Consider the following 15128-nt stretch of genomic DNA (forward strand, 5'->3'; position numbering starts at 1 on the left):
GAAATACTCTTCTAAAAGATCTGGAAGACTAGTGCTGGCAGAGTTGCTTATAAACCAGGAACAGGGTCTTTGCACGGAGACAGTTGCAGGGGTTCTCTGAGACCAAGCATTATCTCCACAGGGAATTCCAAAAATGTATTGTGGTTCTCTCCCTTAACATCAGGAGCTTGGTGTTTCCTTTATTTGGGGATAGCTGAGAGAACTTTGGTCATGTGATCCTTCAGGACACTCCTCTGTCTGAGATAGAATGTGGACAGCTTTGCAGAGAGCATGGTTGTTAGGCAAAGTTTACACTCCTTTACCATGGTGAGGTGAGCATGTTATTGCAGAAGATCTTCCCACGAGTGCTGAAAAGGATTGAAGCATGCCCAGGGTGAGGTGTTTGTGCTTTAGCCTCTTGTTTTTTTTCCATTTATGGAATCTTCCAGCATAAAAGGAGGCCATTGTGCCTGTGCCAGTTCTTTGAAGGCGCTATCTAATCAGTCTGACTCCTCCCGTCCCGGCCAGGTCTTTCCCTGTAGCCCTGCAGTTTTGTCCTTTTTAAGAATTTATCCAGTTCCCTTTTGAAAGTTACTATTGAATCTGCTTCCACCGCCCTTTCAGGCAGTGTATTCCAGATCAGAACAACTCACTGCGTAAAATATATTCTCCTCATCTCCCCCCCCACCCCTGGCTTTTTTGCACATTATCTTAAATCTGTGTCCTCTGGTTACTCAACCCTTTTTTAGTGGAAACAGTTTCTCCCTATCTCGTCTATCAAAACCCTTCATAATTTTGAACATTCAGGGTCTCTTTTAAATCTCCACTAACCTTCTGTGTTCGAAGAACAAAGCTCAGTCTTTGCTCGTAACTGAAGTCCCTCATCTCTGGTACCATCAAATAAATCTCTTCTGCACCCTCCCCAATGCCTTGACATCTTCCTAAAGTATGATAATCAGAATTGACCACAATATGCCAGTTGCAGACTAACGTGATTTTTCAAAGTTTAACTTGCTTGCTTTTGTCTGCTATTCCGCTATTAATAAAGCCAAGGATCCTGTCTGCTTTTTTAAACAGCCTTCTCAACTTGTCCTGCCACCTTCCAAGATTTGTGCACATACACCCCCCAGTTCTTTTGCCAGTTTGTTTTTTCCCTTATGTGTGGTATTTGATTTTTGTCATTCCCCCCACCCCCTCATTTTCTCTCTGGCACTTTTTTAAAATATATATCTGACATTTTTCTTGTCTGACTTTTAAGATCTTTCCTTCTCTTTCCTTTCTTGTAGTAATTCTGTCCTCTTGGGTACAGTCTAACTCACTGTTACTTAATAATCACAAGAGCAAGAACTTGGAAGAATTTGCAAAGCCAGAAAGTGCCAGAAAGGCTTGTGCACAGTGCTATATAGTTAGTTTAAATTAAGCAAACCCTAATTTTCATTGCGCTTTTGTCATATTTCTATCTGTTACGAAAAGCCGAATAATTACAAATTGAAAACAGAGCTGTATGTCTGCATAAACCAAATCTGCCTTGGTCCAGCACTGCCGAGTGACTTCAACTGACATGCACAAATGTTATTCACCCTCTTTTCGTCAAGGTATCTGAAAACGTAATCAGAAAAAGTGATGGAATTTTGCTTGACTGAGCTTGCTGTGGCCTTCTGTCACATACAAAAGGGATTAAAATCCAGCTTCACTCACTCATATCCTAATTTAGCTTAATACATTTGTCAGCTCCTTTTGAGTTTTAACACGCAGTTATTTAAAATCACCAGGTGCAGGCTGTTATTTTGAAGGTATTTATTATCATCTTCAAATTGGGGAGACTGGAACCTTTTTGAAGAGCGTTGATCAGGTCACATAGAAGGAGGCCACTTGGCCCATTGTGTCTGTGCTGGCTCTTTGAAAGAGCTATCCAATTTGTCCCATTCCCCCCACTCTTTCCCCATCGCACTGCAAATTTCTCATTTTCAAGTATTTATCCAATTCCCTTTTGAAAGTTGTTGAATCTCTTCCACCGCCCTTTCACAGTTGGTGACAGAAGGAAAACAAACAAAGCGATAACCAATTATTTACATCGTAGTTTAGCAGAGAAGTTGTGAACTGTTTATTATTTTCTATACCAATATTACCTAAATATCAGGGAAAATGGAATCACAGGCTCACCTTCGAGAGTAAACAGTCAAAAATTGTTGGAGTGAGAAAGGTTAAAAGATATGGAATGTTGAGTTGATGGTGCCTCAGTGTCTGCCTTTTAATTGAACAATTTCTTCTACATATTCAAACTTGTCTCACTTTAACCTTTTCAAGTACATAAGCAAACGATCCCAATTTTACTGCTGGGATTTTCCCTCAATTTTTTTGTGGGCGTGTAGCAAGCTATTAGTAGAGGGGCAATCATCTCCTGTACTTTAGTAAACCTTCCATCTTGAACTGTAGCAAATAAAATCATTTCTCTCTGATTTCTCAGATTACTTTATCAGTCTCTGTAATGATTGGCACCATCTTTGATGCAAGCAGGACTTCGCTGACTATGATGTCACAGAGACTACATCTGCACATGTGCAGGAAGTGTTCCTCCTAGTCTTGCAGTGTCAATAGATGCAACATTTGAGCTACACTGTGCTACAATATCAGTGGGACTCCAGATGTTTATGTAGGACTGGTGCAAACTGGAACTGGCACACACACCATGCTGTCCAGGTAGAATGGGAGGTTGTTTCCCAAATGCTTGATTATGCTGAGTATGGGAACCAACTGGATTGGCCCAAGTCCTCGATAAATAGTGATAACTTGAGCAGCATTGACAGTGTATCCTTGGAAATATTCTGACCTGATTGGTGCAGTGCAAATCAGTTCTTCTTTTCCAGATGTCTAATCCCCATACCCGTTGAGGCAGTTGAAATAACCAAGTCCTTGGGGGTTGATGAGGATAGACTGTCGCCTTTCACCTCTGGGGCCTTAGTTCAATCTGATGGAATGAAAGTTCCCTCTGTTAATTGACTGTACAGTTCCTAAACAAAATGTATTGGAGAGAGAGTGGGGAAGCAGCTAGGGGGTTTATTGTGCTGTTTGATATGCTTGAATGCAAAACTAAAACAGCTAAGTTTCTTTTTCATTTTAGGTAAAACCCAGGCTATTGATGGGAGAATCATCTGTCCCTTAAAAGTCCATTTGGCTGGCTTGCTGCCAGTATGGGTGAGTTGAATGCTTGTTGCTATTTGTTTCTCATAAAGAGGGGTGGTCTTTTGTTGGAAAGGAGGACCTGGTAGAACCAGGCTGGGGCTGGAAGTAGTGGCCTGAGATAACCTAACAAAGCAAAGTACTTGCCTTATCTACTAGAAATTCAAGATGGCAGCGATTTGAAGCCATGTTGAAAAATCTGGTGATCTGCAGTTTTGCCCGGTGGTCAGAGTATGGAAATACAGGCAGACCTCAGACTTGTCGTAAACTGTTAGTCTGATGTGGGCTGTCACATTAGTGGGTGCATTCTGTCAAATAAATGACAGGATGTGCGCCACTGAACATGGATACAGTTATCTGGGAGAAACTCATAGGCTCACAGTTGGCGTAGAACTTTTGAATCTAAAGCTGATGGAATATAGTAATTTTAATACAGAGCTGAAGAGGATTTATACCACTATCAGCATATTTTGTTTGCACTGTCAAACTGTTCATCCAGGAAGACTTCACTCTCAAGGGAAGGCCAATAAAACACTCAGTGTGAATGCGCTCAAGAGGCAATGATAGCAGTGAAGGTGATTTTTGCTGTTTCAAATTCCGATTTGTTTTTGTAGATGAACAGCAAGCTCTTCACTCCATCATGCAAGATCTGGCTGTGCTCCACATGGCTAGTCGACCTCTCCTGCCATTGCATGACACAGGGAAACCTAAGACCTCGTCGTCCAGTAATCAGGTGTGTGTGAAGAAGAGTGCAGTTTTCACAAGCTTGTCTAATATTCTTATCTGGTACCTTTTAATGAACCATTTCACATTGCACTTAGTATATCTGACAGACTAGTAGTTATCAGCACTTCACCATAATGTTTCCAATTGTGGGAATTGACAAACTAAGATAGTCTTAATGTAATCCCACTATTTAAAAAGGGAGGTAGAGAGAAAATAGGGAATTATAGACCAGTCAGCCTGAAATCGGTAGTGGGGAAAATTCTAGAGTTCGTGAAATAAGATTTTATAGCAGAGCACTTGGAGAACAGTGGTAGAATCAGCATGGAATTACAAAATGGAAGTCAGCTTGACAAATCTACTAGAATTCTTCGAGGATGTAACTAGTAGAGTTGATAAGGGAGAGCCAGTGGATATGGTTTATTTGGACTTTCAGAAGGCTTTCGACAAAGTCTCACATAAGAGATTAGCATGTAAAATTAAAGCGCATGGGATTGGGGGTAGTGTATTGCGATGGGTAGAAAATTGGTTGGCAGACAGGAAACAAAGAGCAGGAATAAACAGGTCTTTTCCGAATGGCAGGCAGTGACTAGACAAAATATATTAATGATTTAGATGAAGGAAAGAAATGTAATAGCTCCAAATTTGCAGACTGGATGAGTTGTGAGGAGGATGCAGAGAGGCTTCAGGGTGATTTGGACAAGTTGAGTGAGTGGGCAAATGCATGGCAGATGCAGTATAATGTGGATAAATGTGAGGTTATCCACTTTGGTAGCAAAAACAGGAAGGCAGATTATTATCTGAACGGCGACAAACTGAGAGGGGAATATGCAACGAGACCTGAGTGTTCTCGTACACCAGTCGCTGAAGGTAAGCATGCAGGTGCAACAGGCGGTAAAAGCAAACGGTATGTTGGCCTTCATAGCGAGAGGATTCGAGTACAGGAGCAGGGATGTCTTGCTGCAATTATACAGGGCCTTGGTGAGGCCACACCTGGAATATTGTGTGCAGTTTTGGTCTCCTTATTTGAGGAAGGATGTCCTTGCTATAGAGGGAGTGCAGTGAAGGTTTACCAGACTGATTCCTGGGATGGCGGGACTGACGTATGAGGAGAGATTGAGTCAGTTAGGATTATATTCACTGGAGTTCAGAAGAGTGAGGGGGGATCTCATAGAAACCTATAAAATTCTAACAGGACTTGACAGGGTAGATGCAGGAAGGATGTTCCCGATGGTGGGGGAGTCCAGAACCAGGGGTCATAGTCTAAGGATACGGGCTAAACCTTTCAGGACTGAGATGAGGAGAAATTTCTTCAGCCAGAGAGTGGTGAGCCTGTGGAATTCGCTACCACAGAAAGCAGTTGAGGCCTAAACATTGTATGTTTTCAAGAAGGAGTTAGATATGGCTCTTGGGTTTAACGGGATCAAAGGATATGGGGGAAAGCGGGAACAGGTTACTGAGTTGGATGATCAGCCATGATCATAATGAATGGCGGAGCAGGCTTGAAGGGCTGAATGCCCTACTCCTGCTCCTATTTTCCATGTTTCTATAGTCACTAATAAATCTGATAGGGAATTCAGGAGAAACTTCTTTACCCAGAGAGTGGTTAGAATGTGGAATCCACTACCACATGGAGTAGTTGAGGCAAATAACATAGATACATTTAAGGAGAAGCTAGATGAACACGAGGAAGAAAGGAGTCGAAGGATATGTTGCTGGGGTTAAATGAGGAATGGGAGGAGGCTTGTGTGGAACATAAACACTGGCATGGACCAGTTGGTCCACATGGCCTGTTTCTGTGGCAGAGCCTTGATGGAATGTTGTAGAGTTCAAAACACACTACATAAAACCCTAGGTTATAACCATAGAATCTACAGCACAGGAGGCCATTTGATGTCTTGTGTCTGTGTCAGTGCTGGCCTTGGTTTTGCATCCTTTTATACTCTTGCATTTCAAATTCTGTTGTAGTCTCTGTCTCATTTACGGTAAAGCATTTTGTGTACTTTGAGGGTGGGGGGTGGGTGGAAAGAGAATGCCTTTCTCTTCCCTCCCCCGATTCACCAAATCTTCACTATTAACCATCTCAAAGCAGTTCATAATGATGAAAACCTCCTATAAATTCCCCCTACAGCCTTGGCTTAAATTTTCAAGCTTTCATTTATGACTCTAACCTCTCCCTTTATGATGTCCATGGCTCTAATATCCTTCCTATAATGAACTACGTGCAATAGATCATGCAATGGCTTGTGCATCTTCCACACCACCTCCTTGCTTTTATATTCAGTGCCCCTCTATATAAAAACCCAGGATCCTATTGGCCTTTTGTGTCTGTGTCCCAGCATTATGGGATTTATATACCTGTATTCCAAGATCTCTCAGTTTCACCGTCTTTCGCAGTCTTGCGTTTAGGTTATAGCCCCTCTTACTGTAACTATTTTCCCCAAAATGTAATGGCTGAGGTTCTGTGTATCTGCCACCTAACTGCTCAAGCATAGCAACATAGGAGCACGAGTAGGCCCCTTGAGCCTGTTCCACAACCATTAACATGATTAAGTCTTGCAATCTCATGCATTGTTCATTCACAGTTTGTCATGGCCCCTAATTTAACAATATCAGAAAACTTCAACATCGTTCCTGTTGTTGGCTTGTCTTCCCTATAGTTGAGAAGGCTGAGGGGTGATTTGATTGAGGCGATAAAAGGATTTGATAAGGCAAATAGAGAAACTGTTTCCTCTGGTGGAGAATCCAAAACAAGGGGGCACAATTTTAAAATTAGAACTAGACCATTCAGTAGTGAAAGCAGAAAGCACATAAAAGGTTGTGGAAATCTGAAACTCTTTCCCCAGAAGGCTGTGGATGCTGGGGGTTCAATTGAAATTATTAAGGGGCTGAATGGCCTCCTCCTGTTCCTATACAACAGGCTGGAGGGGTTGTATGGCCTTCTCCTGTTCCGATGTAACAGGCTCGTGGGGCTGTCCTTAAGTTCCTAGTGGCAAAGTCAATATCCATTCTTATATAAATGTAAAACAGGAGATACCAGCCCTGCTGTCTGGAGCACACCACTACTCACATACAGCTAATGTGAAACTGTTTGCTTTCTGTCATTATTTAGCCATTATTTCTCCATACATTTGCCTTTCCTATAATATCACTTGCATTAATTCTCCGAACAATTCGCTGTGTGACACCTTATCAAAATCCATATGTGCACCAGGCATTGCACTCCCTTTATACATTTAATACATTGGAAGCAGAGTTGCACTGCTGGGCGTTTCCATCATTTGAGTGGAGATATGAGAACTTCATATGCCTGACCTTTAGACTTTACTATAATTATAAACTATAAAAGTTTGCATTTTCTCCACCTATGGCAGAATTAGTATCGCAATCAAGACAGATAAACATGATACTCGTATATATCAGAGCTGAAAATAGATAAGGCAGGGTAGGTTTCATCAGTGTTAAAACGTCATTGGAACTTAATAATTAAGGAACTAGTGATTATGATTCTCCCAGTGGGAATCAGCGAAAAATTCTCCATCTCAATCAAATGATCCATTTAGTTAATAAAAACCAGAAATGCTGGAACCACTCAGCAGGTCTGGCAGCATCTGTGGAAAGAGAAGCAGAGTTAACGTTTCGGGTCAGTGACCCTTCTTCGGAAGAAGGGTCACTGACCTGAAACGTTAACTCTGCTTTTTCCACAGATGCTGCCAGACCTGCTGAGTGGTTCCAGCATTTCTTGTTTTTATTTCAGATTTCCAGCATCCGCAGTATTTTGCTTTTATTTTAGTGATCCATTTAGTTAAACCTTGTATCCAGTGATGGCTATGCCTAAATTTTTAAATTGATTTTATAGTTTTTGTGCCCATTGAAGTATGGAATGTAAGTACTGAGGAATGGATTACACTTCCACCCCAGGCAGCCAGTGTCTGGATCAAAGGGCTTAAAAGCAAATGAAAATTGTATGGAGCAAACATTTCTGCTCTGCAACGATGATGTGCCTCAACCATGAGGAAAGGTGCTCTTGGACTCTTCTCAATGGCTGAACAACAACAAACAGCTGGCATCTATAAAGCACGTTTAACATAGTAAAATGTTACAAGGGGCTTCCAAACTTTTTTTAAATAAAACATTGGTTTGGCCTCAGCTGGACTATTGTGTCCAATTCTGGGCGCTGCACTTTAGGAAGGATGTGAAGGCTTTAGAGAGAATGCAGAAAAAGATTTACAAGACTGTTTCCAGGGATGAGGGGCTTAAGCTACATGAGTAGGTTAGAGAAGCTGGGATTGTTCTCCGTAGAGAAGAGAAGGTTGAAGGAAACTTGATAGAACTGTTCAAAATCATAACGGGTCTCAACAGAGTAGATAGAAAGTGCTCCCAGTGGCAGAAGGGTTGTGAACCAGAGGATACCCATGTAAGGTGATTGGCAAAAGAACCAATGGTGACATGAGGAAGAACTTGTTTTACTCAGTGAATGTTTGGAATCTGGAAGGCACTGCCTGAGTGTATACTGGAGGCAGATATAATTGAGGCTTTGAAAAGGGAATTGGATAAGCACCTAAAGAGAAATAAATTTGTCGGGCTACTGGGAAAAGGCAAGGGATTGGGACTAGCCTAGTTGCTCTTGTGGAGTGCCAGCATGGTATTGATGGGCCAAATGGCCTCCTTTTGTGACGTAACCATTCTATGATTCTACTACACTTTTTCGTGTGAAAGTGTTTCCTAATTTCACTCCTAAAAGGTCTGGTTCTAATTTTTAAACTATGCCCCCAGTCTTAGACTCCCCAACCAGCAGAAATAGCGTAGATAGAGAAAAACTATCAGTTGTCAATATCTTAGAGTCATAGAGTTTTACAGCACAGAAACAGGCCCAACGCGCCTGCGCCGACCATCAAGCACCCATCCAATCTAAACCCATTTTCCCACACCTGGCCCGTAGCCTTGTATGCTGTGGTATTTCAAGTGCTCATCTAAATACTTCTTAAATGTTGTAAGGGTTCCTGCCTCTACCACTCCTTCAGGCAGTGTGTTCCAGATTCCAACCATCCTCTGGGTGAAAAAGTTTTTCCTCAAATCCCCTCTAAACCTCCTGACCCTTAGCTTAAATCTATGCCCCCTGGTTATTGACCCCTCCGCTAAGGGATAAAGTTTCTTCCTATCTCTCCTATCAATGCCCCTCATAATTTTGTATACCTCAATCAGGTCCCCCCCAGAGCCTTCTCGGCTCCAAGGAAAACAACCCCACCCTTTTCAGTCTCTCTCCATAACTGAAATGCTCCAGCCCAGGCAACATCCTGGTGAATCTCCTCTGGACCCTCTCCAGTGCAGTCACATCCTTCCTAGAGTGTGGTGCCCAGAACTGTACACAGTACTCCAGCTATGGCCTAACCAGCGTTTTATACAGCTCCATCATAACCTCCCTGCTCTTATATTCTATGCCTCGGTTAATAAAGGCAAGTATCCTGTATGCCTTCCTAACCACCTTGTCTACCTGTGCTGCTGCCTTCAGTGATCTATGGACAAGCACCCCAAGGTCCCTCTGTTCCTATGGTCTTACCATCCATTGTTTATTCCCTTGCCTTGTTAGTCCTCCCAAAGTGCATCACCTCGCACTTCTCAGGATTAAATTCCATTTGCCACTGCTCCGCCCACCTTACCAGCCCAACTATGTCGTCCTGCAATCTAAGGCTTTCCTCCTCACTATTAACGACACAACCAATTTTCGTGTCATCTGCGAACTCATGGATCATACCTCCTATATTCATATCTAAATCGTTAATGTACATCACAAACAATAAGGGTCCCTGCGGTACCCCACTGGTCACAGGCCTCCATTCGCAAAAACAACCCTCGACCATCGCCCTCTGCCTCCTGCCACTAAGCCAATTTTGGATCCAATTTGCCAAATTACCCTGGATCCCATGGGCTCTTACCTTCTTAACCAATCTCCCATGTGGGACCTTATTAGAAGCCTTACTGAAGTCCATGTAGACTACATCAACTGCTTTACCTTCATCTACACATCTAGTCACCTCCTCGAAAAGTTCAATCAAATTTGTTAGACACGATCTCCCCCTGACAAAGCCATGCTGTCTATCCCTGATTAATCCCTGCCTCTTCAAGTGAAGATTAATTCTGTGTCTCAGAATTTTTTCCAATAATTTCCCTACCACTGATGTTAGACCCTCAGGCCTATAATTACCTGGTTTATCCCTGTTATCCTTCTAGAATAATGGTGCCACATTCGCTGTCCTCCAGTCCTCCTGTGGCCAGAGAGGATTTGAAAATTTGTGTCAGAGCCCCTGCTATCTCCTCCCTTGCTTCACATAATAGCCTGGGATACATCTCATCTGCGCCTGGGGATTTATCCACCTTTAAGCTCGCTAAAACAGCTAATAAGTCCTCCCTTTCAGTGCTAAAATGTTCAAGAATATCATAATCCCCCTCCCTGATCACTACACCTACATCGTCCCTCTCCATAGTGAACACAGATGAAAAGTAATCATTCAAAACCTCATCTCTGTCCTCTGGCTCCACACACATATTGTTTCTTTGATCCCTAATGGGCTCTACTTTTTCCCTGGTTATCCTCTTGCCCTTAATATACTATAAAACGCTTTGGGAATTTTCTTTATCTTGTCTGCCAGTGATTTTTCATGCCCCCTCTTCGCTCTCCTAATTACTTTTTTAAGTACCCCCCTTTCTATACTTCTCTAGTGCTTCCACTGTTTCCAGCGCTCTGAATCTGCCATAAGCCTTTTTTTTCCTTATCCAATCCACTATATCCCTTGACATCCAGGGTTCCCTTGATTTGTTGGACCTACTCTTCACCTTTACAGGAACATGTTGGACGTGAACCCTCACTATTTCCTTTCTGAATGACTCCCACTGGTCTGATGTAGACCTTCCAACAAGAAGCTGCTCCCAGTCCACTTTGGCCAGATCCTGTTTTATTGAAATCTGCCTTCCCCCAATTCAGTACTTTTATTTCCGGTCCCTCTATGTCCTTTTCCATAACTACCTTAAATCTTACAGAGTTATGGTCACTATCCCCGAAATGCCCCCCCACTGCCACTGCTACCACTTGTCCGGCTTCATTCCCTACAATTAAGTCCAGTACTGCTCCTCCTCTTGTAGGACTCTGTATATGCTGGCTCAAAAAGCTCTCCTGAATGCACTTGAAGAATTCTGCCCCCTTTAAGCCTTTTGCACTGATACACTCCCCTCTAATGTAGGGGAAGTTGAAATCCCCTAATATTATTACTCTATTATTTTTGCACCTCGCTGAGATTTGCCTACAAATCTGCTCCTCTATCTCTCTCTGACTGGAGGCCTGTAATACACTCCCAGCCAAGTGATTGCCCCCTTTTTGTTTTTAAGTACTACCCATATGGCCTCATTAGAGGAACCTTCTAAGATATCATAATGATAAAAGCAAAATACTGCGGATGCTGGAAATCTGAAATAAAAACAAGAAATGCTGGAAATGCACCACTGTGGAGAGAGAAGCAGAGTTAACGTTTCAGGTCAGTGACCCTTCATCAGAACTGGCAAATTTTCGAAGATATCATCCCTCCTTACTGCAGTAATTGACTCCTTGATCAACAGTGTAATGCCACCTCCTCTTTTACCCCCTCACCTGTCTCGCCTGTAAATTCTATACCCTGGAATATTGAGCTGCCAGTCCTGCCCTTCCCTCAACCATGTCTCTGTGAGAAGCAATAATATCATATTCCCATGTGTCAATCAACGCCCTTGATTCATCTGTCTTACTAGTAAGACTCCTTGCATTAAAATAGATACAATCCAGCCTTGCATTATTTGCTTGAGCCTTAACAGGTCAATATTTATTCTGCCCTCCAGACTGACTTAGCTTCTCTTCTATATTTGATTGTACATCACCCCCCACTGTGCTTCCACTCAGTATCCCATCCCCCTGCCAAATTAGTTTAAACCCACCCCCCCTAACAGCACCAGCAAACCTCCCAGCAAAAACTTGAAAACTTTGATCAAATCATCCCTTAAACTTCTATGTTCCAGGGAATACTGTCCTAGTTTTTGCATTCTCTCTTCATAATTCTGGTAAATCTATGCTACACTCCCTTCAAGGCCCATATATCCTTCCTGAGGTGTGGTGCCCAGAACTGCTCACCGTACTCTCCAGGTACTGGAGAGCAAAGCTTTGTAGAGCTGAAACATGACTTTTCTACACCCTTGTATTCTAAAGGCCTGCTCAGGTCAGGAAAATAAAACCTGACACAACCACATCGGACCTGAGCCCAACCCGGCCCGAGTCCCTCCATTTTTTCCCGCACCCGACCTGGCCTGACCCGACCACCAGAATGTTCACTTTACCTACCTTCCGATTCCGAATCTGCAGGAAGCTGCAGCATGAGCGCGATTACGTCATAGAGACGCTCACTGCGCAGACTCAGAGTTTCCCTCCTTGACGTCCCTGACTCCCGGCTCAGGCAGGCTTTTCAACTTCTAACACTTAGTAAACTCAACTTCCCAGCAAAGCAAAATTTCATACTTACTGTGTGTGCCCGACCCGGACCCTGCCCGACCTGACCTGAGCTCGAAAGCAGGACCTGGAAGAGCAACCCGACCCGACCTGACCCGAACCCTACACATGTCGTTGGGTCCCGTCGGGTTCGGGTCGGGTAGCATGCCTTTGTTGTATTCTAGTCCTCTAGCTTTAAAGGGCTGCAATCCATTAGCATTTTGGATTATTTTCTGTACTTGTCCATGACATTTTAATGATGTTTGTATCTCGGCTCCCTAAGTCTCTTTGGAGCTCTGCTGTTTCTAGCTTTTCACCATCGAGAAAATACTCTTTTATCCTTTTTAGTGACCTCACATTTGTCTGCATTGAAATCTATTTGCCATTCACTTAATCTATTAATATCTCTTTGTAGTTTATGGTTCCATCTAATGGACCTGTGGGGAGGGACATTGAAGTGGGCAGTGAAAGTGAGTTCAAAGGACAATCTAGATATGTTTTTGGGGGTACAAGGAATTGAGGGATGTTCTATTCCAGAAAGTTTGTTGTCGAATGAAGAAACTGAAGCCAGTCTTTACTCCGTCTTAGATTCATTTTGCAGAGTAAAAGATTACAAACATGTAGCTTCTTAGTCTAAAACCTCCACTCAGTTTCAGTAAGTTTCTCCTTTGTGCTCAAGTAAGACTGTTAAGACCTCTGTGAGACCACTAACATTAAAAAGTACGAGATATGAACCCCCAGACCAATTTCAAGAATTACATGACAAGACTTCACATCGCAAGACTTTTATTATAACAACTATAAGAAATCCCCATTAACTAAATAGTACTTGTAAGTAGCTGATACCTCAAATTACCAAGAAAGGTATTTTCTTTACTTATTAAAATACTTGAAAAACTCACACTACACTTATTATTATGACTAGGTGAGAAAGATGTCTAGGGATCGCTCTCAGCCTTCACCTGGTCTTACCGTAACAAAGTTTAATTTTTAAACACACTGTGTTTTTAGCTTGCCCTTCGTGAATCCTTGTTCACTGCTTTCCAATTATAAGGCAAAGAAACGAGCACAAACAGGTTTTTTTAGGTTTAAAGAAGACAAATTGAAATTTATTAAACTTAAACTCTAATTTGGTTGACGCTGACAGCTACACAATGCGCCCACGCTAACATGCATACGTGATACACACATGCAAATAGAGACAGAAAAGAGCAGAAGGAAAATAAAAGTGGAAAAGTTTGAGGCAATATCTGAAGAGTTTTTGTTATGGTTCTTCAAGCTCACTGTAGAGTCCTCGATTGTAGGTAGATCTTGCTTTTCGTTGGGGCCCACTATTCTTCTTAAACCTTATTCGTTGTAGGAGACTGTTAACTCTTGGGGTTCATGTGTCTGCAGTGAATTCAGTAGCTTGTGAGAAAGAGATGTGAGCAGAATTACATGACAAGACTTCACGCCGCAAGACTTTTATTATAACAACTATAAGAAAGAGATCTTCTCAGTTCAGGTGCAAACAGTCTTTGTGAGTTCAAACTCTCTGTGGCTAGTTCAAAAGACCCCTGGAACAGTCAGTTACCAGCTGGTCCAACCAGTCCTGGCCCCTGCAGATTGCATCACCCCAGCAGTCTCTGGAATGCGCTTCCCCACCCCATCACTGTCCGGTGATCAACATCCATTGTGGGTTGAATGTGTCAGGGAATGGTCCTTTGTCTACACGGGCACCATCTGTTAATATGCAAATGTCTTTTCCAGCCACGGCTGATCTGTTTAACATGTCATTTTCTCACTCCAGCAACGGTTTAAAATCAATGTTCATGACAATATTAATGTGCCTCATTCTTGGCAGGTGGGGGCCTAGCATGACACTTATATATTACACAGTCCTCTTTGATTGCAAAATCTTTGCAGTTATAAGTCCCAGACGCCTTCCAGGACGCTCATGAATAAGGCGATTCCTGGTGATCTTCTCTGCAAACCTCAACTTTCAAAACGGGTTCAAATCTTCGCAGCCTTTCGCTGTATCAGGCCTCCAAGAACAAGTGTTCCTTCTCTCTCTCTCTCGAGGGCGCCCCTGCTGGTTGTCTTGCTTACAGCCTGCTCTGAGGCTGCAACCATCGGGTTCTCCTCTGTACAGCCTGTCTACCTTCAGATAATCTGTTAAATTTATCTGGAACCAAAAGTTAATAGCTTATGCAAAGTCGGGAAGTCTGGTTTCGCAGAGTCACCTGGCCTTCCATTATTGCTAGGTGTCAACAGCTGCCTGGTATATTTGCATCTTCAGAATCACTGACTCATTTTTTTTGACCCAAAAGTCTGGAAGGGTGAAACCCATTGATCTTTAGGTGTTACCCCTGCAGTCTCTGTTTCGCAAAAAAAAGTCTTTGATCCATGTTTTCTGCTGTCCTGGTAACCAAGATTTCTGTCTTCTCCTTAGGCAGAGTGGATGTGAAGTCACTGGACTTCTGGGACTTTTAACAAAAAATCAGGTCTTAAAACATTATTATCAATGTTGATGCAAAAACAAGAAGTGCTGGAATACTCAGCAGGTCTGGCAGCATCTGTGGACAGAGAAGCAAAGTTAACGTTTCAGAATGCTGATGAAAGGTCACAGACCTGAAACGTTAACTTTGCTTCTCTCTCCACAGATGCTGCCTGACCTGCTGAGTATTTCCAGCACTTTTTGTTTTTGTTTCAGATTTCCAGCATCTGCAGTATTTTGCTTTTATTATTATGAATGTTGGAC

At 42.7% G+C, this 15128-nt stretch overlaps 1 protein-coding gene across 2 annotated transcripts in view; it reads left to right on the forward strand.

Annotated features, from left to right (window-relative positions):
• Positions 1–15128, forward strand: part of map3k2 (mitogen-activated protein kinase kinase kinase 2) — a 122845-nt gene that overhangs the window by 26602 nt on the left and 81115 nt on the right. For both annotated transcript variants that reach the window (XM_068034761.1, XM_068034762.1), the window contains exons 2-3: positions 3101–3174; positions 3774–3892. In XM_068034761.1, coding sequence (XP_067890862.1) covers positions 3101–3174; positions 3774–3892 — 193 coding nt within the window. The remainder of the gene's footprint in view (positions 1–3100; positions 3175–3773; positions 3893–15128) is intronic.

The sequence above is a fragment of the Heterodontus francisci genome, chromosome 7, assembly GCF_036365525.1.
Source record: "Heterodontus francisci isolate sHetFra1 chromosome 7, sHetFra1.hap1, whole genome shotgun sequence".
In the NCBI taxonomy this organism is placed as follows: Eukaryota; Metazoa; Chordata; class Chondrichthyes; order Heterodontiformes; family Heterodontidae; genus Heterodontus; species Heterodontus francisci.